This window comes from Choloepus didactylus, chromosome 7 (assembly GCF_015220235.1).
Source record: "Choloepus didactylus isolate mChoDid1 chromosome 7, mChoDid1.pri, whole genome shotgun sequence".
Lineage (NCBI taxonomy): Eukaryota > Metazoa > Chordata > Mammalia > Pilosa > Megalonychidae > Choloepus > Choloepus didactylus.
In genome coordinates, this window is record NC_051313.1 from 147107417 (window position 1) to 147133989 (window position 26573).

Below are 26573 nucleotides of genomic sequence, written 5' to 3' on the forward strand. Positions count from 1 at the left end.
AACAATCAAATCTCCCTGGTGATCCTAGAGTTTTAAGGCTGCTGCAATAGTCTAATCCTTCAGTTCAGTCCTGCCACAGTTTGTCTCTGCCACTGACCCACAAGTCCTTGGTATTGGCGTATGGCTCCTGAGACTTGCAAGTGGGCCCCTCTTCCAGGCCGTGCACCCCCTGGTCCTCTGTTGAGGGATGACTGTGCTATGTCACAGGTGAGTGCCATCCCCCCAGGGCAGTTCTGGGCTGCTGGGCTGTGTAGGGAGTCTCCCAGTCTGCTGAAATGATGGCTGAATGGGGCTTTGTTAATTCACACTGCTCTACCTTCCCAACTCTGGGACAATCAGCTGAGGTTGCAGGGAAGGCTAATGTCCACGCCCAGTTTTATGGTGTGTGCCTGTTATTTGAAGCACTTCCGTCACACTGGGTTGTCTGGGGCAGTTCTGGGCTATGAGGCTGGCGATGGGCAGGAGTGTTTCCTGTCCACCAGGATGATGGCTGTGAGCGGACAACCCCCTTTTCTTGGGAAGTTGTGGTGTTTAGTGAATTTTCTCAGCCACTGGATTATTGCTTTTTGTCTCAGAGCTCTCCTAGTTCTGCTCTTGACTTGACCTGCCCAAATTGCAAGTCTTTGAAGCTGTCTGTATTGGGCTTCTTAGAGTAATTGTTTTAGAAAAAGAAAAAAGGATTAAAAAAAAAAAAAAAAAAAAAGGGCCCTCCTCAGAGATCTAATGGGTTATTGAAATGCTAAGAGACAAAGCAACCAGGGCCATTAAGGAAAGGTCCACAGGGCAGAGAGATCAGCTTTTCTTCGGGATTTGCATATGCGCCTCAGGGCCTGAGCTCGGGCCTGAGCTCTGCCCTTCCCCCTTCTCTGTTCACCAGAACTCCAAAAATCCTCCGCTTTTATTTTGGAGTTTTTCGTGTTGTTTTTTTTCTATGCCTGTCTCCTCCCTGCTGGGCTGGCTGCTCTCAGATTCTCTGGTGTCTGGTCTCCGTCTATCTATGGTTGGAGTTTGGATCAGCAGAATGTTTCCGATAAGGGCTGCCAGTGCAGTTCTCCCTTCTCCTTCCTGGAGCTGACAGCCCCTCCTCCCACGGGACTGAGCCTGGCAGGGAGGGGCGCGGGTCCCCTGGCCGCAAAAACTTACAGATTTCGCTGATCTCAGCAGTTCCACGTTTTCATGAGTGTTGTATGAAGTATGCCCAAAGTCAGATTGCTCTGTGGTGTCCAGTCCATGCAGTTCCTGGCTTTCTACCTACTTTCCTGGAGGAGTAACTAAAACATACAGCTCACCAGTCCGCCATCTTGCCCCGCCTCCAAAGGTTGTCTTTTTATACTGATGCATTTTGGCCTTTCTAACCCATCCTCACATACAAAGCTTGTTGCATACCTTTGATCGTTTCAGCCGTTTTCTGGCTCCCTCTCCAAATTTTATTCCACCACTTCTGAGTTGAAGAGAAGGAAGGAAAGTCACAATAAAATGATAAAGGCTTAGATGGCATGGATGCTTTATTTCCTCCCACCCTTTGCTGGGTTTCAGAGAATCCAGGAAAAATATAAGCTGGAGGAAGAAACAATTATTTTCAGCTGAAGTAGCATCGATGGATAAACTCTTAGAGGAAAGAATCTGGTTTTGTTGCCGCACTTTTAAAGAAAGCTGGGTTAGAGGGTAGGGAAAAAAAACATTCATGCTGGTAATTTGAAGGCAGCTGAAGTGTTCCATTTGAAATAAATTTTCAAAGTTATTTCCAAACTAGATGTAAAATAGATACTTTCTGTTTCCTGGAGATTGCCTGAACTCCAGATAAAACGATTGGGAAATTAGACAGAGGAACTTGTTTTGCTGACCGAGAAAAATACAGTCAAATCCAAATGTGAGATTGAACTGCTGAGCCGACAAAGTTCTCCCTCCTTAACGAGTTGGGGTTATAATCAGGATGTGGCTCTTTTAGTTCTCTCAGGAGCTATTTTGGGTTATTTTTGCTGAAGGCAGACGTAATTGTTAAATTTGAAGATGTTCCATTTAGTTCTTCACATCTTGAATGTGTGTGTGTGTGTTTGCAGGAAATGAGTTTAATTAAAAAATATACACATTTTCTTTCCTAGGCCCTTTTGGCCTGGTTATAATGTTTCTGTTTGGGAGGAAAGTTGTGCCTGAATGTTTCCTTCGAATTCATTTCAGAGTCCATGGTTCAAGCGGATTGCTCATTGAACGTGCCCCCATCCCGGGTCTAATAAAACTAGCTAAACTTACATGAAATTAAGGTCTCAAGGAACCATTTCAGGACCTAAAAGGGAGTGTGGGCTTTGGGTGATGGCCAGCTTCTAAGATTGTGTGTGTGAGAGGCCAGTGTTCTTTGGTTCCGTTGATAAAGGAGGAACAAGAGAGAGAAATTAGGACACGGGGCTTTAGCTCCACAGGTAAATATCCACAGTAACCCAATAATAGCTCACTTTTCTTGAGTTGCACACCAGGGCTGTTCTAAACGCTTTGAATGTGTTCTCTCATTGAATTCTCCCAGTCTCTGTCTGTGCCAGTTTAGATATATTATGTCCCCCAAGAAAAAGCCATGATCTTTTAATCCAGTCTCATGGGATATTGGGATTAGTTTGCTTCCATGGAGATGTGACCCACCCAACTGTGAGTGACACCTTTGGTTAGGGTGTGACCTCTGATTGAATGTTTCCATGGAGGTGTGGCCCCGCCCATTCAGCATGGGCCTTGATTAGTTGACTGGAGTCTTATAAAAGCTCACGAACAGAAGGACCTCAGAGCTGCAGCTGAGACAGGCATTTTGAAGACCGCGGTTGAAAGATGACACTGACATTTTGGAGAACCATTTTGAAACGCAACCTGAGAGCAAGTGGACGCCAGCCGCATGCCTTCCCAGCTAACAGAGGTTTTCCGGACACCATTGGCCATCCTCCAGTGAAGGTAGCCTCTGTTGATGGACACTTTATGGCCTTAAGACTGTAACTGTGTAACCAAATAAACACCTTTTTATAAAAGCCAATCCATTTCTGGTGTTTTGCAAAATAGCAGCATTAGCAAACCAGAACACTGTCCAAGGCCTATGTTGTTATAGCTAGCATTTACAGTTGAGGAAACTGAGGTTTAGAGAATTTAAGTCACTTGCCCAGTTAGCAGCTAGGGTGGGAGTTAGAAAACAGGAACTGGCATGTCTAATTCTGGAGTCCATACCTCCATACCCAGCAGCTTTTCTCTTTCCCCCTTTCCCCCTTTTGCACTGCCCTGGTTTCCTCTTAAGGACACATGGGGTTCCAGAGAGACCAACTCCAGTCCAGCTCCAGGCTCAGCCAATTAGAGTAGAGCCAGAGTGGTTGGTGAGCAGTGGGCATGTGACACGAGCCATCCAATCAGAATGAATTGCTGGGTTTTGGGCTGAAGGTGTTCTCTGGTCATCTGTACTTTGAACAGGGTGGATGTGAGTCCTAGGAATGCTGAAAACTTTTGTGGTTATAGGACAAAGATGAGGGTGGAGCCAGTACTCGGGGAGGCCCCAGTGACATGCGGAAACCTGAACCACTTCAGAGCTGGGCAGTCACGGGCTCCTTGGATTCCCTGTATGGTTAAGGGGGATGAGTGCTTTGTTCCTTATAGTCAAAAACATTCCAAGTGATGGGATCATATCGCCCCAGAAGGTTCTGCAGCATTATGCTTGTACCTTAGCATGATAAGTTTTCCTTGGGCACTGGAATTCCCCTCAAAAATGCAAAAAAAAAAAAAAAAATTCCTTCAAAAATGTAAAGAAGGACCAACAAGAATGGAGCTGGCTGATTCCCATGGGACAAGGGAGGGACAGCATAGCCTTCAATCAAATGGATTTCTTTCAGGAAAGCTTGAGGAAAAATCTTTAGATCACCTGGCAATTCTGAAACAGTAGTAATCTCTGTTTATGAGATGAAGAGAAGTATATTCAGGTTCTTCAGTAGATTGTAAGTCTGTCCACTCTCCTATCCCCACCAGGTGCAGACAGATAGCTAGCCTGTCAAAACTGAGCTGGAAGACCTCGACGTGGGGTTCCCCATCTCCCCCTTAAATACCTTCTGGTTCTTGGGGGGGCAATTCCAAACTTGATCTTCCTGACCAGGTTCTGCCAGAATGTTAAGGAATGACAATGATTTTGGTGTTTCCCCTCTCAGGGTTGTTTGTATTTTAATAGGAGATGCCTCAAATTTTGAAAAACATTCTCAACCTGCAGGAGCGAAATTTAAGGCCCAGGATGGGACACAAAGGACAAATATAGCTTGGGGAAGAGAAATTTTTTTTTTCCCCTCTCAAATCACACTCTCAGTAAAACTGTTGTGTCCCCAACCAGGACTAATGGCTGGGGACAACCCCCCCGTATGAAAATCCCTATCCAACCCAGATCTGTCACCTCTTATTCTTTCTCTCTTTCCTTTTCTCTTTCTCTTTCACTTTCTCTCTTTTTCTTTCCTTCCCTTCCTTCCTTCCCTCCTGTCTACCTATCTTCCTCTCTTCTCCTCCTCCTCCTTCCTCTTCCCCTTCTCCTTCCCTTTCTTCTCCTTCTCTCTCTCTCTCTTTCTCACACACACACACACACACACACACACACACACACACACACACATTTTCAGTGTTAAGAAGTGGCAAAGGGACAAGGAAGGCAACACCTGGGTTTTGGAATAAATAAAAAGTGAGACTAATTCCCCATTCTTCACACATGTCTTTGGGAGGCTGTGGCAGCTGTCTCGAGCTGACAGAACTTTTGGATACAGAGTCTACCCGTGCCCCAGTGCCTTTACTACACTCTGGGATGTTCACTGAAAAGGGAGCCTGTGAGTGTCTCCAGCTGGAGGCAATGGTGAAGGATCAGCAATGCAGCTTGCTGTTCGTGCATGTAATGGTGTCATCTCCCATGGGTGTTAGGAGGTCTGCTCCTGGGTCTGGTGTGACCACAGCATGGATTTTCCCTCCTGTGTTATGGGCTTGTCATAATTTTGTCTCCCCATAACCCAGAAAATCGCAGATACTGCTTTTAATGTTTTGATTCACTGGACATTTACAGCCTGCTATTCAGGGTGGTTTAATTATGTACTGTAGTTGATAGCAACCAATATTTTTTAAAAAATTAGGGATTTGTTTCCTTTTTGGATCTCAAATATTGTGGCATTTTTATGGATATTAAAGAGCTGCAAATGATAGAGTCAACCCACCCAGGAGCAATAGGGCAGGAGCACTGGAGGGGAGAGTGGGGAAGGGTCTGCGGCACCTACAAAGCAATTTTCCATGTCTCTGGAGAGGCATTGGCTGGTGGAAGAGGAGGTGGGGTTCCTGAAATGGGACAGGCAATCTGCTCATTTACTGGGGGCTTTGAAGAAGGCATTTTTCTATGTGAATGACTGCATCCACCAGTAGATATGTGGCTTTTTAATATTTCTGGGACCCTGAGCTCCACAAGGGCCGGGACAGGGTCAGTTTTACTCCCCAGCATTTTGCAAGCGCTGAGCACAGAGCCTGGTCCAGAAGTTATTCGCTGAATGAACTAATGAATGGATTTAATGAGAGCCATTGTGTGCTGGATTCAGACACAATCATGCTTTTGGATAAGTCCCCATGTAGGTAAAATGAGTGTTTGGTTTTGATGTTTCCTTTTAAGCAAGTTATGATGCGTGTTTCCCAGGATCTCTCATTCTGGCCAGGCTGCCATCCTCCTGGATGTCTCAGAACTGCTTATGATCAGCAAGCAGCAGACACTTGTATCTGGAGGAAATTACATTTTAAATACAGTGTTGCACTAAGATTCTCTGAACAAACCATGACTGACGACCATGGGCTAGCTTTCTTTATTCTCAGTAACTGCCAAGAAGGGCCCCCGAGGATCTGAAATGCAGGTGAGACGCTGTGAAGTGACCAATTAGAGAAGAAAGCTTGACCTTCAGGACAGCTTAGTGACGAGCACAAGGCTCATTAGAGCAGATCATTAACATCTTAGTTATATCTGTGGAATCTGGGGACATATGGTCCTGGAGCTTAAATTAGCACCTGAGCTCTTGGGTGAGGCTCCTTTGTACAGCTTCTTTCTTTCATTGGCTGGTTCTTTTTACACAGCAGGTTCAGTCTGAGGAGCTCCGAGTTCCCACGGGATGGAGCTGGTCGAGCTTCTGAGCTGCAGTACCCAGTCAGGAGCAAATCACAGTTGCATTGGCACAAGCTAGAGTGGAACCATTTTCATTGTACAGTTTCAGCATAACCTGGTATTCTCCCTGTAAGGGACAAAGGTACAGAATTAGGCATATGACCCATGATACAATCAATCATTTGAGAAGTGTTTGTTGGGCATCTGCTATTGTACATGACGAAGGCACGTTTGTGGGCACTGGCGATAAGATAGAATGAGACAAACAAAAGACTTGCCCTGTGGGGTTTCCAATCTAGTTGCGAGCAACAGAAGCTCTTGCACACTAATTCAATACGCATGTTTTGTCAGATGATGACATGCTATGAAAAAGAGCAAGCAGAGAAAGGGGTGGGTGGGGAGTGTTGGGTTTGACAGGGTAGGGCGGGGGCTGGGACTAGCGCTGGTTTGCAGTTTTAAGAGGGGAGGTCAAGCCTGGCCATGCCAAGAAGGGGACATTTGGGCAAAGACCCAAAGGGGGTGCAGGAGGGGAGCCATTCTGCTCCCTGAAGTATGGTGCTCCAGCAGAAGGAGGTCAACATGGCTGCGGGAGAGGAAATCGGGAGACCAGATCTGCAGGGCTTTGCTTCCAGCCAGAAAGGGATGCAGCCATCAGAGAAGATCTGCTGCACATGCTAACAGAACCACTCTGCAGCTGGAGAGTGAGCGGATGGGTGCAAGAAAACCAGGTGGAAAGCTCTGGTGATGATCCAGGCTTGCACCCAACAGTGGAGATGGTGAGAAGTGGGTGGATTCCATGTAGATTTTGAAAGAAGAGCCAACGTGATTTGCCAAGGAAACCCATGTGGGTGAGTGGGAGGGGAAGAGGGGGAGAAGGGCGATTCCAAGTGCGTTGGCCCGAGCCTCTAGAAGGATGAAGTGCTGTTTGCTGAGACAGTCAGCAAAAGCTAATGGCAGAGCATCAACAGCTCTCACAGAAAGGCAATGCACACTTTCAGGCTTCCTTTCTGGTAGCCTGATCTACCAGACATAGCCTGTAGTGAGAAGGCTTCCCTTAGAAGAAGCCGTCTGCTGATCATGGCTTGTAAAGAATTGTGGAAAGAACCCAAGAGTTGAGCAGCGTGTGTCCTGTTCAGTGCCTCAGCCCCCACGTCAGTTGGTGTGCGTGTTTGATGACTCACTGATCTGGGGAAGAAAAGATGCTGTGGGGGGGAAGGGACGGTAACAGAGGATGGAAAGGGGAGGGTGTCCAAGAAACTCCTGGCAAGCCTTTAAACTGCCTGTCATACAAAAGAGGAAAGCAGTTTAAACTGTGTGAAGCCAGAGGGAAGGAATAAATAAAACCATAGGATAGGAGTTGCAGGAGAGGCAGTGTTTGTTAGAAAAGAGCAACTTTCTAACAATTAGCAGAGCTTCTGGAGTGCATGTATTTCCCAGCACTGCCAATAGTATTCAAGAGGCCAGGCTCCCTGCTGGATGCTATTTTAGGTGTGAGGATTGATTGCAGTGTCCCTAAGGCATCATTAAACTTGAAGTATCTGGGACTCTATAGGATCCCATGAGGCTTATTGCTCAAATACTGTGCAGCTATAATTTCCAAAGCAGCATCAGGAATTTAACCAAAGCAGTGTAAAAGTTAGAGAATGAATTATGAGTAAAGGTCAGCTTAAATTTGCATCTGATTCTTTGTTTAATAATAACATTATCATCGTAATAACAATAATAAGACTGCCTTCCTTTTACCTTTTCATGTGCATTTGAAAATACATCCTATAAAATTATCAAATGCCAAATGAAGATTTCGTCAGTGTTTCATGAGCCCTGGAAAAGATGTAATATTAAGGAAGGAAGGTATAGATTGTGGATTAGGATATATATACGCTCAGGTTTAAGAGGCGAGTGTATCAGGCACATGCTGGAAGGAGGCGGAGAAGCAGAGCAGGGATAAGGGACAGAGGACGGCTGACCTTCCTGCCATTGAGGAGAGCACAGAATTTGAGTTGGGAATCAGGAGTTGCATTCTTGGCAATGACACGGTTCAGGCTGTACCTACAAGTTGCCCATAAGCTTTGGGAGTCCAAAAGATCTCTAAATTCTAATACAGAAAATAGCTGTCATAAAACAATGCAGTGGGGGCTAAGCTCCAATCTGGGCTAGAGGTCTGGTTTTGTTCAAAAGAAAATAATACCAAGAGACTGAAGATTGAGGGTGATGTGGAAATGTTTTTGGCCAAGCAGGGATTGCCGTTAGCACAGAGCCCATCCCTGGGGAGTCTGGGTAGAGGAGGGGCCCCGGAGCACTTTCTGTCCCCTATTAGGGAAGCATTGTCTCTGAGTGTTGTGGGCTGGCTGTTGGCGAGAGAAGCCTGCTGCCAACATGGGGTGCCCGTCTTGGGGTCAGCTGTATCTGCTGCACATATGAAGTGTCCCAGTCGGGGGTGTCCCCAGTCAGGGCTGCCCGGGGCTCAGCAGGCTGGGGTCTGGGTCAGGGCTGGGCAGGTTTCTGCTTCATGGGTGAGACCTCAGAACGAGACAAAGGTGGGGGGCATGGGGGACCAGGCAAAGGGACTCTGAGATCCTTAAATAACACTGGCCTGTGGTCAGGACATCTGACCACTCTCTTTAACCTCACTTGGAGCAATATCTCCTGGAGCCTTGTTACTGGTTGGAGAATGCAGTTATGGCATTTTACCCAAATGTCTTAGGGGATGGCAATGAAGCTTTTTTACGTTTCTGGTAAATTTTATTTCAAAGGGATCCTATGACATTAAGAAACCCTTTTCCCCCTCTATTCCATAGCAATTGTGAAAATTTAAAAAAGGCATTAGTATAAGTGATAATCAATTGTTTGCAATTTTAAGTCAATCTCCAGTGGAGAGAGGGCATCCAGAAGGAAAAGGAGTAAAGAAAAGTAACTCAGATAGCAATATTTTTAAAAATGCAACTATTTGGGAGAATTTAGGTTCCGCATCCTCTACCACTGGAATTGAAGGGAGTCTGCATTTTGTTTTCTTGCAAAATTTTCATACTATTTATTGAGAGACCAGAAGAGAAAGCTGAGGAGAGGGCAGGCTGGAATCACCCCAGCTGGGAGAGCATCATCAGTGAGTGTCTCAGGAGATCTGGAGAGAGATGACACTTTAAACTTAGAAACTCAGAGGTGGGGACAGAAAGGAAACCAACAGGAGAACTGAAACTATGTTACAGAGATATTTTATGGAGAAGGAGACCCTTTTCTCGAGTTACAGGAAGGGTGTAGAGGACTTAAAGGGAGATGTTGAAAATTATTTTTTTTTCTTAGCTAATATATTTTTGTGAATATTTTTAAATCTTGTTCCACAAGACAAAAGAATTTTTATCTTGTCCTAGAAGATTCTCTCAGGGTATCATATTGAAACTTGATTGCTTATGTCAGAACTGCATGGACTCAGCCATTTAATAAAGTTACACTTTTGAGTAAGAAGGAATTAGTGGAAAATTCTCTTCACTATGAACCTGGCCAGTGAACACACATGACGGGGCCATTTCATTTACTGAGAAGCACAGGGACTGTACTAGGAGGATACTGAAGGCTTTATGGTTTTGTGCATCTTCCTTTCTCTGAAGACATGCAGTCTTATCTAAGATTAAAGTCTGCAAGTGGCTCCTTCCACACCCAGGCAGCTTGAGCCACAGGGAGCTCCTGAGGATCCCCAGTGACCCTGCAGGGCAAGATGTTTCATTGCGGGTTTCTACCCAGAGGAACCCAAAGGCCCGGTGGGACAGAGAGGCTAAAGAGCAAAATGACAAAACCAGCAAGCCAAACATTTTCAGTTGCCACTGTGTGCCAGGCACTCTACCAGAAGCAACAGCTTTATTTTGAAAAGGTTTTCTCAGCTCATGGGAAAAGTTTTAAATGGTTGAATTCTCTTTTCTTCTGCCTCCTCTTCCTCCTCTCCCCCCGTTTCCTCCTCTCTCCTTTCATCTTCCTTCTTCTCTACTGTTCCTTCTTCAAGCAACCATTTAACACAATAATGAAGTAGCCAAACCAACACAAAACAAAACAGGAATCAAAAAGCTTACCTCAGGAATTGCAAATCCAGGATTATTGACAGGGCCAGCATAGTAAAACTGCTCTGCAAAACATAAAACACAGATAACTTTACCCATGCATTTAAAATGAAAAGGATTTGCTCATATTATCTCTGGTTATTCTGGAACAATTGTTGACACTAAAATAATAGCAGCTATTGATATAAACATTTTCATTATCTGATCCCAATTTACCGTTGATTCACTGACTTATTGATTCATTCATTCAAAAAATATTTGTCCAGCCTACCATGTGGCAGGCAATGGGGATCCGCTGGTGGAAATAAAAGTTCTCTGCTTGCATGTTGCTTGTATTCTCATGGAAGATCGGCAGTACTTAAGTAATTAAACAAGACAGTTATAGATCACTAAAAGTGCCAGGAGGAGACACGCCAGTAAAGTGAGAGAGGCAGGATGGGGTAAATATTAAGAGTCCAGACTGGAACCAGACTGTCCAGAATTAAATCCCAAGACCAAGTCCTACAACTCTGTATCCTTGAATAGTCCTCAGCCTTCTTCAGCCTCAGTTTCCCCATTTGTAAGATGGATATGATAATGATGATAATGGTGCCTACCTAAGAGGATTGTGAGGAATTAAAAGAACATTGCAAAATGGTGCAGCCACTGTGGAAATCAGATTGGCAGTTCCTCAGAGGGTTAAAAATTTACTATAGACCTGGAAATCCCACTTCCTGATAGATTCCCATAAGCAATGAAATCAGGAACTTGGACAGATATTTGTACACCAATGTCTTTAGCAGCGTTATTCACAATAGTCAAAAGGTGGAAGCAACTCAAGTGTCCATCAACTGATGAGTGGATAAACAAAATGTGGTATATATACAGACAATGGAATATTACTCAGCTATAAAAAAGGAATGAAGCCCTGATACATATTACAACTTGGATGAACCTAGAAGATATCATCTTGAGTGAAATAAGCCAGGCACAAAAGGACAAATAGTATGATCTCACTTATATGAAATACCCAGAAGAAGCAAATTTAATAGTTACAGATAGTAGATTACCAGGGATAAGGGAAGGGAATGGAGAGGGAATTAAAGGGTGCAGAATTTCTGTTTGAAGTGTTGAAAAAGTTGGGGCAATGAATATTGGTGATGGTAGCACAAAATTGTGACTGTAAATACTACTGAGCTTTTCATTTGAAAGATGTTAAAATGAGAATGTTTGAGTTTTATATATACACACACACACATATATATATGTCACTACAATAAAAAGTTATAAAAAAGTTAACCAATGTAAGGCACCCTAACAGAGCTGGAAAAGCACTCCTCAACAAGTGTTTGCTGCCACTACCAATGGGAGTCACTAAACTTGATAGAAAGGTTGGGGGAGGCATCTCTAAAGAGTGATATTTGAGCTTGGCTTTGAAAGTGGAGAGGGAGCCAAGCATTTAAAGAGTAGAAGATCATTTCAGGAAAGAGAATGAGGAAAAGGGCACAGCAATGGAAAAGAGTTTTGGAAGTTGGAAGAATTGAATGGAGACCAGTTTGCTGAAGCATAGTGAAGGAGAGGTCTGTGTTAAGATGAAACTGAGAAGATTGATGGGAGAGTGATATTTTAGGACTTTTAGGACATGCTAAGTAGTTTGGATTTAATTCCAAAAGCATGGGAAAGGTACCAAAGGGTCAAGTGAAAATATCTAATTTATGTTTTAAAGAGATCACTCTGGTGTGTGGAGAATGGACTGGCAAACCTAAGAGGGTCTTATGGGACAAAAATGATGAGAGAAAAGCAAGGCTTTGGGGAATACGTGCAAGGGAAAGATTGTAACAATAGCCCATGGAATCCAAGGAGGGCGGGGTAAAGAGGAAAATGAAAGCAGGAGGGCCAGTTAATAGTAAAAACATTGGTGAGGTCATTGAATGGAGTCTCCATTATTGCCATGAAGAATTATCACAACGAAGTTCCTACAAGAGGTGAGTTGCAATCATATGATGAAGTAGTCAGAGGGTAGAAGCTTGCCATTGAGATTTTAGAAGTGGTACAGTTGACATGGCAAAGGCTGGTTGGGGTGGAATGATGGAGATGGTTGTTGGAGGCAAGGAAGTCAAAGAACTGAGATATTATAGTGCTGGGTGGGCCACCCATGTTATTACTGAAGTCTGCAAAACAATACAATCTTTCCCAGCTCCTCAGTTACTACCCCCTCTGTGCTCCCCAGCACCTTATACTTTGCACGTTTTATAGCTTACTGGCTATAAGCAAAGACTTCAGAGTCAGACTCACTGAGTTTGAATCTTGGCTCTGCTGTCTACTAATAGGGTGAGTTACTTTATCTTTCTATGCCTTGGTTTACTCATTAGTAAATGGAGATGATAACATCTACCTTACAGGATTGTTGTAAGCATCTAATGTGCTAGTACATGAAGGTTTTATAATAAAACCTGGTATATGGCAAGCACTCAATAAATGTTTCCTATTAATATTTTCATTCAACCAGTCAACACCACTGACCATCTAGCGTAGGTCATGCACCACGCAAGGTGTTGAGGATGCAGTAGTATAGACAAGAATATCATGTGAACCATTTGTATCCCTGGCTGCCCAGAATTGTAATCACTTGTTTATAGGGATATTTCCTTCAATAGCCTGAGCTTCTGTGTCTTCTTGTTTGCATATCTCCCAGCACAGTGCCCAGAGTCTGGGTGAAATATATGGTTACTGAATGAGCAGGGCTAGGATATGAGTTTGCCAACCAACTCCATTCTTCCTCCTGTCTTTTAATCCTCTACCTGCTGAAAGAGTCAGGGCCTGGGACATGCTAAAATGAGAGGCTGGGTTACGGAATGAACATTTGGAACAGCTAAGTCTAGTGGTGAGGGTAGAGGGATGGTGGAGGAGCATGAAGGTAATTTAATTCTTAATGGTTTATTGATGGTATTAGATATTGCTGGAGATTGAATCATATATCCCACATAGGGCATGTTTAAATAATAATCTGCATTCTTGTGGGTATGAACCCATTTGTAATTAGGACCTTTGAAGATGTTATTATTGGTTAAAGTGTGGACTCATTTGTGAATAGGATCTTGGAAGATCCTATTTAGATAAGGCCTAATCGAATGAGGGTGCGCCTTAATCCTTATGACTGGAGGCCTTATAAAAAGAGGAAATTCAGATACAGTCAGTAGAACCCAGAAAATGGAGGAAGCCATGAGAATGAAGCAGATTCCCATGTGTTGGAGGCAGAGATGCAAGCCAAGGAACCCCAAGGATTGCAGCAACTCCAAGAACATTACAGATTCTGGAAGAAAATATGGCCAGTTGAGACCTTGATTTTGGACTTGTAGCTTCCAAAACCATGAGCCAATAAATTCTTGTTGTTTAAGCCAACTCACTGTGTGGTATTTGTCATAGCAGCTCTAGCAAACTAAGAGAGGCACCAAGCTCATTTAAAGGCTCAGTGACTTCCTGCCTTGCGCAAAACCTGGCACTGAAGCAATGCTTTATAAATATTTATAGGTAGACCAAACTCACCCCAATAAAAGGACTTCGGGATAGGGGCAGCAGAGCTGGTGCATAAACAGCTGCCCATGTGGAATGACATCAGGGGGATGAGGATAATTATCCCTTTTAAAAATACCTCCACTGAGCAACCTGAGACATGAAATTCCACCAGGAGACCCATTCTTTACCATGGATTTGGCTTCTGTTAAATGCCTGTCTTCAACATACCCATCCTTCCTTCCCATGGTCACCTCCTGGCATCTTGCCTTGCAAGGATAACCTTAGACTATAGTGGATGCCAGATGGACACCATTCCTACTTCATTGCACTGAATTTACTGATTCATTAATTTGTAAAAAGAAGTACCTATTTGGTTCTAGATATAGGCAAGAGTTTTATTGGAAGCTACTGCTTTGTATGATGTGGTCGTGGAAAAAAGTATTGAATCCCTGGATCTTGTCCTTAAGAATCTTCCAAGGCAATTGAGGAAGCTACAATGAACTATGCAAAAAGTTAATTGTATGAATATCTACAGGAACGATGACAAATGCAATGCACTATCCTGGACTGGATCTAATAATGGAGGGGAAATGGCTCAAAAGGACACTATTGTGAGATACAAAAAAATTGCAGTACAGACTGTGAGTGCTATATGAAGGTTAAAGTTCTTGAACTTGATAACTGTACTTACATGGTTGTGGATTTTTCAGGATTTTCTGTATATACCATCATGCTATCTGAATATAGGAAAGGTTTCAGTTCTTCCTTTCTAATTCAGATGCTTCTTTTTTCTTTCTCTTGCTTAATTGCTCTGGCGATAACTTCCAGAATGATGTTGAATAACAGTAATGACTGTGGGCATTCTTGTGTTGTTCCAGATCTTAGAGGGAATGCTTTCAGTTTTTTCACCTTTGAGTATGCTGTTAGCAGTGGGTTTTTCATATATCTTTTTTCCTGTTGAGGAAGTTTCCTTTTATTCAGAGTTTTCTAAGTGCTTTTATCAAGAAGTGTTGCGGCATTTTGTCAAATGCCTTTTCTGCATCAATTGACAAGATCATGTGGTTTTTTTTGTCTTTTTTCTGTTAATGTGGTACATTACATTTATTGATTTTCTTGCATTGAACCACCCTTGCATACCTGGGATAAATCTCCCTTGACTGGTGTATAATTATTTTGATGTGATGTTGGATTTAGTTCGCTAGTATTTTGTTGAGGATTTTTGCAACTATATTCATAAGAGATATTGGTCTGTAGTTTTCTTTTCTTGTGTTTTCTTTATCTGGCTTTGGTATGAGGATGATGCTTGCCTCACAGAATGAGTTAGGGAGTGTTCCCTCCTCTTCAATTTTTTTGGGAGCATTTGAGCAGGATTGGAGTTAAGTCTTCTTGGAATGTGTGGTAAAATTCCCCTGTAAAGCCATCTGGTCTTGGGCTTTTCTTTGTTTGGCTGCCTTTGATTACTGATTCAATCTCTTTATTAGTTCTTGGTCTGTTGAGATCTTCTACTTCTTCTTGAGTTAATGTAGGTTGTTTGTGTGTTTCTAGGATTTTGTCCATTTCACGTGGGTAATCTAATTTGTTAGTGTACAGTTGTTCATAGTATCCCCTTATAGTCCTTTTTATTTCTGTGGGGTCAGTAGTAATGTCCCTCTTTTCATTTCTGAGTTTAGTTATTTGTGTCCTCTTTCTTATTTCCTTTGTCAGTCCTGCTAAATGTTCGTTGATTTTATTGTTCTTTTAAAAGAGCTAACTTTTATTTTTGATATTCTCTTTTGTTTTTTATTCTCAGTTTTATTTATTGCTCCTCTAATCTTTGTTATTTCTCTCACTCTGCTTGCTTTGGGCTTAGTTTGTTCTCCCTTTTCTAGATCCTCCATTTTTAAGGTTAAGTATCTAACTTGGGATCATTCTCCTTTTTTAATGTAAGCATTTAGAGCTACAGAAGTCCATTTCAGCACTGTCTTTGCTGCATCTCCTAAATTTTGGTATGCTGTATTTTCATTTTCATTCACATCAAGATATTTCTTCTTTGACTCTTTGGTTGTTTAAGAGTACATTGTTTAATTTCCACACATTTGTGAATTTTCCATTTCTTCCTCTGTTGCTGATTTCTAGCTTAATTCCACTGTAGTCAATGAAAATACATTGTATGATTCAACATTTTAAAATTTACTGAGACTCATTATGTGACCTAACACATAATATATTCCGGAGAAGGAACCATGTGCACAACAGAAGAATGCGTATTGTGCTTTATTGGGTGGTGTTCTAGATGGGTCTGTTAGGCCTAGCTGGTTTTGAGTATCATTGAAGCCATCTATTTCATTATTGATATTCTGTATAGATGCTCTATTCATTATTGAAATTGCTGTGTTGACATATCCTACTATTACTTTAGAACTATTTCTCCTTCCAAGTCTGTCAATATTTGCTTCAAATATTGTGGGGCTCTGCTGTGAGGTATACATATTTATAATTGTATATATCTATACACAAAATATACAATTATACAATTATAATATATAGGTATGCATATATTTATAATAGGTATATATAATTGCATATATATATATATATATATATATATATATATATATATACACAATTGCAATATATTGGCATACATATTTATAATTGTTGTCTTCTTGTTGTGTTGGCCCCTTTGTCAGTATATAATGACCATCTTTTCCCTCATAACAGTTTTTGACTTAAAGTCTATTTTATCAGATATTAGGATAGCTATCCCAGCTATAACAAGTAACAAGTAGTAATAAGTAATATAACTTGCATGGTATATTTTTTCCATCCTTTCACTTTCAATCTACTTATGTCTCTGAATTTAAGATGAGTCTCTTATAAACAGCATATAGGGTCATGCTTTTTTTTTTTAAATCCATTCTGCCAATCTCTGCCTTTTGACTTTTACTCCACTTACATTTAAAGCAACTACTGGTAAGGCAGTACATTCTTTTGCCATTTTATTATTTTGTCTTTGTAAGTCTTATAGTTTTTATGACCCTCAATTCTTCTCATTTCTTTGTGAATATACTTTTCATGTATTTTCCTTGTGGTTACCATGGGAATATCTTAAATCGGTAACAATCATATTTGCCTTGATACCAACTTTTCTTCAACGGCGTACTCATACTCAGTCCTCTACTGCTCCACCCCCACCTTCCTTTTTTGTACTTGTTACAAATTACATCTTTGTATGTTGTAGGCCCCAAACCATTGATTTATCATTACCTTTTTTGTTTTTGTCATTTTTAAAATTGTGGAATATAACATATATACATAGAAGTGATAACTTTCTAAGTGCAATTTAACAAGTAGTTAGAGAGCAAATTTCAAAGAATATTCTGGTTCACAGTTCCACAGTTACAAAAAGGTAATACTTTCAAATTGTACATTTGCATTTTAGCACCTGTAAGATGTAAGAAGTGGGGTTACATAACAAAAAAAATACAATACAACATCACTGGCATTTATAATTATCCCTATGGCTACCTTTACTGGAGGTCTTTATTTCTTTATACTGCTTTGACCCACTGTCTGGTGTTCTTTCTTTTTATCTGAAGAAATCCCTTTAGCACTGCTTGTAGGATAAATCCAGTGGTGACAAACTCCCTCAGCATTTATTTTTTAAATCTGGGAATGTGTTAATCTCTTCCTTATTTTTGAAAGAAAGTCTTGCAGGATACAAAATTCTTGGCTGAGAATTGCTTTCTTTCAGCACTTTAAATATTTCTTACCACTGTCTTCTTGCCTTCATTGTTTCCAATGAGAAATTGGCACCTAATCTTATTGGTATTCCCTTGTACATAACTCTGTTTTTCTCTTTTAGTTTTCAGAGCTCTTTCCTTATCCTTGGCACTGGATATTTGTTTACTATGTGTCTGAGCATGGTTCTCTTTGAGTTTATTCTGTTTGGGGTTTGTTGAGATCCTTGAATGTGTGTATTCATATCTTTCATTAAATTTGGAACATTTTCTGCCATAATTTCTTTGAATATTCCTTCTTCCCCTTTATCTCTTCTCCATCTGGACTAAAATAATGTGTAAATTTGGTATGATGGATAGCATCCCACAGTTCTCTGATGATCTGTTCATTCTCTTTTATTCTTTTTTCTTTCTGCTCCTCATCCTGGATCATTTCAGTTACCTTGTCTTTGAGTTGATTTCTTTCTTCTGCCGTTTCCAATCTGCTGTTGAAACTTTCCAGGGAATTTTTCATTTCAGTTAATATGTTCTTCAACTCAAGTATTTCTCTGAGGAGATTCCCATATTGCTCATTCATTGTTCTCCTTGTCCGTTAGATTTTTTTTTCCCTCTTTGTTTTCTTTTATCATCTTACCCATATTGAGGATTATTTTTTTAACGTCTGTGTCCAGTAAGTCCAAAGTCTGGGCCTCTTCATTGTTGGTTTCTGGATTTTCATGTTGTTCCTTTGGATGGGCCATCATTTTCTGTTTCATTGCTTGTCTTGTAATCTTCTGTTGCACACTGTACATTTTAATATTTAAAGTGTTAACTCTGGGATTTAGTCCCTGAGCTGTCTGTTCCTTATGTTTTTACCCGGCTAGTGATATGACACATTTTCTTGAATTTCAGGAGCTAATCAAAGTAAACAAACCAAGGCAAGAGGCACCTTTCACTATCTTTGCAAATTGCTTCTTCTTTAGCTGGTGATCTTCCTATCAAGATCAGCCTGAGGTGAATGGCAAGGGCAGGATCCTCTCTGTCTTACCTGGGACTGCAAGGAGTCAAGAGTTGCAGAGCCTGCTTCTTTGCCTGTTTACAGTTAACAGGAATTGTAGTAAATGCTCCCAATACTCTCTTTGAAATATAACTCCTCCTCCATCCTGGGTACTTTCTTGAATGATTTAATGCAGGTAGTCCTTAGCCTCAGGCCACTTTAAATTAGTTGTTTCTCACACTGTCCCACCTGTCTGCAAGTGGCTTTACAGCCCAGAGGACAATTCTGGGGGTGGAGTGGGGTCTCTCAGACTTCCACTCAATAGATTGGCGCTGACATACATGCACCCCAGTATGCACATAAGGCTCATTCTGCTCCCTCTGGAACAGGGCCAGGAACCCACACTGGGTGTGCAAGTTGGCTTCACCTCGCAATGAGGAGAAGTGGGGGGACGGGGGCACCAGCAACGGTACAGGAGCTTCTATGGCTTTTTTTTTTTTTTTTTTTGTCTTTAACTTTTTTTTTTTTTTTTTAATCTTCATTTTATTGAGATATATTCACATACCACGCAGTCATACAAAACAAATCGTACTTTCGATTGTTTTCAGTACCATTACATAGTGGTACATTCATCACCCAAATCAATCCCTGGCACCTTCATTAGCACACACACAAAAATAACAAGAATAATAATTACAGTGAAAAAGAGCAATTGAAGTACAAAAGAACACTGGGTTCTATGGCTTTTGAAGCTGTGCTTTCTTGAGTCAGCACTTGCCTGGTTAATGCAGCCTTTTAACTATTTTCTGTAGTCTTTAAGATTCCTCTGCTGCCTTTGCCAGAGGGGTATGGAGCAATGGCCCCCTTCAGTGTGGCCCCCCAGGGATCTGAAGCAGCTGATCAGTGGTAGAAATCTGCGATCAGACCACACATCCCTGGGGTTTTGAGGAGTAGGTCTTTATGTCCCACCCAAGTACCAGCAAGGTGGACCAGAGGCCTGAGCTCCAGTCCTCACTGCTGCTGGAAGCTGCACAGGGTTAGACTAGACTCTGGAGTTTCAAAGTGGTTGAGTCAGACACTTCCTGCCAGTTCAGTAGTGGTTTTGGTTGAGAAGCTGATTCCTAGAGCGCTTTCGACTCTGCCTCCTTCCCACAATCCCTTGTTATTAGTTTTATTATTATTCATTGGGATGCTCTGAACACTTCTTTGGTGGATGCTGAGGTACAGAGCCAAGTTTTTGCCAAGCCAATGTGCAAAACTACTGAGTTCTCTCAGTGCATTTTTTAAACTTATTTTTTAAAAAGTTGGATGAATACAGCACTTTGAAGAACATCATTCAGGTGATATCTAACATTTCCTCATGCTCATTTAATGCTCTAAGATTTTCTAATTTGTGCCCACTATTAACAAGTTTTTTACTGGGGTGAGAGATTTTCATTAAATAGGTCTTTTAGACTTTACAGTCTCCACTGGGGCTTTTTTGGGGCCCATGAAGTTGCTGAGAATTGCTTCAAGTAACTCATGAAACTGCCTTTTTTTTTTTTTTAACCTGATGAAACAACACCTAAAATTAAATTCTCACTCCTTCCTTTCTCAGATCCTCTCCAATTCTGAGATTCCTTTAATTAACATTCTCACACTCCAGTACTATAAAAAGAGGCCCAGTGTATTTGCACCCACATCTTCCTTCCCTTCATTTGAAATCTCTATCAGTTTTTAATGTGCAATGGATTAAAGAAACTCATCTTCCTGGCTCTGAACACATGCACGCATTTCTGGTAAATCAGTTTTTTTTGTTTTTTTTCGACCCAGATCTTTGTGCAGTTGGCACATATATTCTTTTCTTTTTCAGAGAGGAAATTGATTTTAAATTGTTGAAATAAAAGGCCCCAAAGGGTTTCTGATTGGACGCATGTGAGACTAGGGCTGTATCTTGCTCTCTATAGTTTTGTTCTCAGTTTTCAGCACAGATGCTAAGCACTTGCTGGATGCATGAATTCTGGTAGATGGCATTCGAGCCATTTCCTCGCCTTTGCCGGTATCTTATTGGAATTCCCGCCAATCTTCCACATTTATTGCAAAAAACTCATCAGTATGTAAGCATTATTAGGATGCTTGACAGTGTAAAAATACTAGAGTTACTGTTTATTATTAACAGGTGTAATTAGTATATTCAGGACAAAGATTTAAAAAATATATGTATAATTTTTTCATCAACTCTGCATTTTCCAAGCCCTAGTACGACTTGCCAGGTGTCATGGTGGGCCTGGGGGTGCCAGTGTTGACCAAGGAGGACGGAGCTTTACTCCTTGCCCCGTAGTGAGGATGCAGACGCCAAGTACGTGCGGAGTGGAGGGGAGTGCACGTGTTCACTTATGGGTCATGGCTTCCTTACAACAGCGAAGTTCACATTTCACGCTGGGTTTGGAGGGACCAACAGGAGACAGTCGGAGGGAGAGGGGCTAGGGAGAGTGCTCCAGGCAGTTCAGAGCTTCAAGTCTCTGCGGTGAGAGGGAGTGAGCACATGACTTCATTTTCATGAGTTCTAAATATAATCATTGTTCTCTTGCGGCCTCCACGTCTGGTAGAAAGCTGGGGCCCAGGCACCCTCCCGATGCCCTCTTCTCTAACCTGAGTTCTGCTTTCCCTAGTCTCTGACCTTAGAGGGTGCAATAGGTGTTTCCCGCTCCCACAAGACATTGAGCTAGTTGTTGGTTAGGGGACTCACCGCTACCAGTAGAGATCATTTTTAAAATAGTGAACTTGCATAGGGGTGGGGGCTTAGAAGAGTGTCCACTGCACCAGGGATGAAAGGGGCTGTGGATGGAATCCCTGCGGAGCTCTCAAATCTTGAAGTTGCATCAAGGTTTCAAAGGATCCTGGGCAGTGTGAATAGGTGGCCCCAGGCTAGGCCCAGGGCTAACGTTTTATTATTTCATTCATTTTATTTCATTTCATATTTCACTATTTTATTTGTTATTTTAAATTTTTGTATATCCTAATTTGGCAGTTTCTCCATCTCCCCATCTGTTCTAGTTTGCTAATGCTGCCAGAATGCAAAATACCAGAGATGGATCAGCTTTTATAAAAGGGGGTTTATTTGGTTACACAGTTACAGTCTTAAGGCCATGAAGTGTCCAAGGTAAGACATCAGCAATTGGGTACCTTCACTGGAGGATGGCCAATGGTGTCCAGAAAACCTCTGTCAGCTGGGAAGGCACGTGGCTGGCATCTGCTCCAAAGTTCTGGTTTCAAAATGGCTTTCTCCCAGGATGTTCCTCTCTAGGCTTCAGCTTCTCTCCAAAATGTCACTCTCAGTTGCTCTTGGGGCATTTGTCCTCTCTTAGCTTCTCAGGAGCAAAAGTCTGCTTTCAAAGGCCATCTCCAAAATGTCTCTGTAAGCTCCTCTCTCAGTTCCAGTGCATTCTTCAAAGTGTCCCTCTTGGCTGTAGCTCCTTTTCAAAACATCACTCACAGCTGCACTGAGTTCCTTCTGTCATGGTAGCTCATTTATATGGCTCCACTGATCAACTTAGACCCACCCCAAATGGGCGGAACAACACCTCCATGGAAATTATCCAATCAGAGTCATCATCCACAGCTGGTTGGGGCGTATTCCAAAGAAACACTCAATGAATTACAATCTAATCAACACTGATAACATCTGCCCACACAAGATTACATCAAAGATAATGGCGTTTGGGGGACACAATATATTCAAACTGGCAAACCATCCATGTTTCCTGTTACTCTGTAGAAACTCTGCAGTTCTTTATGTCTTTCCTGAAGCCATCTGAAGTACTCCGGTATTACAGGTGTGGCTGTCATCTCAGAAGGGACTTGGCAGTGAATCCATCTGCAGGTGCATAGACTTGAAACCAAACCTGCTTTTCACCTGGACAGGTATGCACCAGGCTGGAATGGGCCAATACCCTTGTTATCCTGTGCCACATCCCCTCAGCCCCCTGTGGAATCACGGCAGCTGTGGACAGTGTCATCCAGGCCATCTAATGCTGTCCCATAGCAAGTGCCTGCACCTCTTTACATGCTTCTGAGCTTGCTCAGCTCTTCCTTGCAGGACATCCAGGAAGTGCAGGGTTGTTAACCCCTAGAGGGAGCCCTCAAACAAGGAGAACTGGAAACAGTGGGTAAATGCCTTCTGACCTGCAGGACAGTTCTGAGGCACATGCCACAGTCCCCCAAAGGTCTCAGTTGGATCAAGCCCTAGTTTCCCACAGTCTTAACTGCCCTCTAATATTACCATTTATTGGCATTTCCTGCTGCCCTGAGTCATTCTCATTCCTAGCTCACTCCCACATCCCGGCATTACATCCCACATAAACCACGGCATGCAAGTCCTTGTTTCTGGTTTTGCTTTGGGGTGGGGGACAAACTATGGCCATTTCCCTGGCAGAAGGTATACCCTTTTCTAATTTGCACAAAGGCCCTGTACGAGCTGGTGGTGGTCCTTGGAGCCTAGACCTAGAACTTCTCTTTTTCTGGATGCTGATATATTTGGATCTATTTCTGATGTTGGAGCCAACCAGCCTGGAAACTGAATTTGAACCCTCTGGAACCTGTTCCATAACATTTGTGCCAAAGGCCAGGAAGGAGAATACGTTCCCCGGAATATGTCTGTGAAAGCTTCTGAACTTTATATTTTGGGAGAAGATCGGGGCTGAGAGAAAAGGATGAGAAGGAGAAGAGCACAGCTGTGCACAGAAGGGATGAACAGATTTGGGTGGGATGGCTGTGAGGAAGCCTTCAAGCTTTAGAAAGGCCAGATTACGGAAAGGAGGGGACAGTCTATAGACAGCCTCTCTGTTTCTGTTTTCTTCATTCAGGTAGATGGAGTTTTACTGTCATTGAAATGGACCAATTTGGTATAACCTAAAATATAAATAAAGCAAACTCATATAAACTGGATTTGAAACTTTGGGATTTCCTGGCAAGTCAGATGACCCTTTATTGGGAGAATTATTTCCATTGCACCTGGGAGCTTAGTAATTAGAATTGATCTGTTTTATTTTCAGACATTTCTTGGTGATACCCAGCATTTTGTTTGTCCCCTTTGACTATACATAGGATCAGTGTATTCTGGGAATAGCTACTGTGATCCTTTTCTGAATCCCGACTGCACTGGAGAGCTCACAACTCTAAACATAGGGTTTGGATTCTTCTTTCTCTGTGTGTATTTTCTTAGCTTTGCCTAAGCAACTCTAACTTGATTAGAGTTTTCCCTGTGCATTCAAATAGGCTTAAGAGACATTCTTAATGGTCTTTCAGTAGCTAGAGAAACTTATTATTTAAAAACTTGGACATGTTCACTGGGTACTTATAATGGGTCATTTACAAAACTATTAAATAAGCATTCTTACAGGGTTTATTCTTCTGTGACCTTTCTACTTATACCCCTCCAGCATTCAGAGATATTTTGTTCATTTATTCCTAGTACTTTTTTTTTCCCAAATAGTAAACAGGCTCCTAATCATCAAGGAAACTCCCAGACGGTAACCCATTGCCATTTTACTCTCTTTCTCTACCAGCAATGGTTCTAACACATGGGTCATGTCACTGACTTCTAGCCTATTAGTTTGTCCTCTGGGTAGGGGACTATGGCAGGTGGTAGCTTTAGAGGTTCTAGAAAACGATGACAACCATGGTCCAACAGGAAAACCTTATCTGAGCAATGATATGGCCTCTCAATCTAAAAGCTTGGATCCCACACGAGTGAGTGTACCACCCATAAAGTTCTCAGCATTTTGTTCACTTCTACAAGGGAGTTTTAGTTGAAAATATACATCGTTTGAATTTTCCTTGGATTATGCACAACTACTTGGCCTCGTCACCTGGGATGTGTAGGTGAGACAAGGTGTGTTGTTTTTCCAGTTGGGGGTGGTGGTGGCTGAACAAAGGCCCCCCCAAGGATAATCCCCAGAATCTGTGAAAATGACTTTGTGTGGCAAAAGGGACTTTGCAGATGTGATTGAATTAAGGACCTTTAGATGGGGAGATTATCTTGGATTATCTGGTGGGTCCAATGTAACCACATGGGTCCTTATCAGAGGGAGGTAGGAGACCAAAGGAGGAGAAGACAATGTGTAGATGGAAGCAGAGATGGCAGTGATGCAGCTATGAGCCAAGGAACGTTAGCAGCCCAAAGGAGATTTTAAAAAGGCAAGGAAATGTGTTCTCCTCTGAAGGAATGCAGTCCTGCTGACACCTCATGCTGACACCTCAATTTTAGGTTTCTGAGCTTCAAAAATGTAAGAGAATATATTTGTGTAGTTTAAGCCAATAAGTTTGTGACAATTTGTTACAGCAGTGGTAGGAAGCTAATGCAGGGATTCTGGTGGTTTGGAGCTGTTATGTACCCAGGAAAGGCCATGTTCTTTTAATCCATTCCTGTGGGGGCAGACCTATTGTGGGTGGGACTTTTTTTTTATTATTAAATTCAATTTTATTGAAATACATTCACACACCATACAATCATCCATGGTATACAATCCACTGTCCACAGTATGATAACATAGTTATGCGTTCATCACCACAATCTATCTCTGAACATTTTCCTTACATCAGAGAGAACCAGAACAAGAATAAAAAATAAAAGTGAAAAAAGAACACCCAAATCATCCCCCCATCCCACCCCATTTGTCCTTTAGTTTTTATCCCCATTTTTCTACTCATCTATGCACTAGATAAAGGGGTGTAATCCACAAGGTCTTCACAATCACACTGTCACCCCTTGTAATCTACATTATTATATAATTGTCTTCAGGAGTCCAGACTGCTGGGTTGGAGTTTGGTAGTTTCAGGTATTTACTTCTAGCTATTCCAATACATTAAAGCCTAAGAGGTGTTATCTATATAGTGCATAAGAATGTCCACCAGAGTGACCTCTGGACTCCATTTGAAATCTCTCAGCCACTGATACTATTTTGTCTCATTTTGCATCCCCCTTTTGGTCAAGACGATACTCTCAGTCCCACGATGCCGGGTCCACATTCATCCCCGGGAGTCATATTCTGCATTGCCAGGGAGATTTACACCCCTGGGAGTCGGGTCCCACGTAGCGGGGAGGGCAGTGAGTTCACCTGTCGAGATGGCTCAGTTAGAGAGAGAGAGGACCACATCTGAGCAACAAAGAGGTACTCAGGGGGAGACTCTTAGGCACCATTACATGCAAGTTTAGACTCTCCTTTGTGGTAATGAGCTTCATAAGGGCAAGTCCCATGCTCGAGGGCTCAGCACATCAAACCGCCAGTCCCAATGTTTGTGACAACATCAACACCAGTCCAGGTGAGGATGTCCAACACATCGTGGGTGGGACTTTTTAATTAGGTTTTCAGTTGAGATGTGACCCACCCCATTCAAGGTGGGTCTTGATCCTTTTATTGAAGCCCTTTATGAGAGGATAAAAGAGAGATGAAACTGAAAGAGAAAAGCCCCAGAGAAGCAAGCAAAGACACACCCAGAGAAGCTAAGAGAGTCACTGAAGCCAGAAGCTGAAAGTAATGGAACCTGAGAGAGAAGGACCAGCAGATGTCACCATGTGTCTTCCCATGTGACAGACATGTCCCAGATACCAGCAGACTTTCTTCAGAGAAGGTATCATCCTGTTGATGCCTTAATTTGGACATTTTCATGGCCTTAGAATTGTAACTTGTAAGCTATTGTTAAAAGCCAGTCTATTTCTGGTATATCACATTTTGATAGTGATAGCAAAACAAAGCAGGGATCTTGGGTTTAAAATTGAACGAAGGTGGTTGACCTGAGAAGGGGTCAAGAGTGGCAGCTTGTTTGGATTTGTGCTCCACACAAAGGCCCTTCAGAACCATTACACAAACTTATCTAGGATTTGAGTGGAAGAGAAGGTACTTGGGCCTAGTGCTATGCTAGCAAGTGACATTTCTAACAAATGGGTTCAGGACAGACTGTTAAAAACTTTTAGAGCACTATAGAACCTACTAGGTCAACGCTATGCAATAGAATATTCTGCAAAGACAAAGATACTCTATATCTGCATCATCCAATATGGTGGCTACACGTGGCTATGAAAAACTTCGTATGTGGCTAGCGTGAGTGAGGAACTGAAATTTTAATTTAATTTCATTCTAATTTTAATGTATTTAGATAGCCATCATGTTGCATGATGTAGCTCCAGGTTAGCACTGTCCAATAAAAATATACATATTTAATGTGAACCATACAGA

General features: G+C 42.1%; 1 protein-coding gene across 2 annotated transcripts in view; it reads right to left on the reverse strand.

The window, feature by feature from the left end:
* Positions 1-5798: 5798 nt before the first annotated feature.
* LY86 (lymphocyte antigen 86) overlaps positions 5799-26573 on the reverse strand; it is an 80522-nt gene continuing 59747 nt past the window's right edge. Inside the window, exons 4-5 of one of the 2 annotated variants that reach the window (XM_037843819.1) lie at positions 10180-10232; positions 5799-6245 (exon numbers count right to left, since the gene is read on the reverse strand). In XM_037843819.1, the coding sequence (XP_037699747.1) occupies positions 6162-6245; positions 10180-10232 (137 nt within the window). In that variant the 3' untranslated portion in view covers positions 5799-6161. The remainder of the gene's footprint in view (positions 6246-10179; positions 10233-26573) is intronic. The other variant, XR_005217973.1, reaches the window with a different exon arrangement.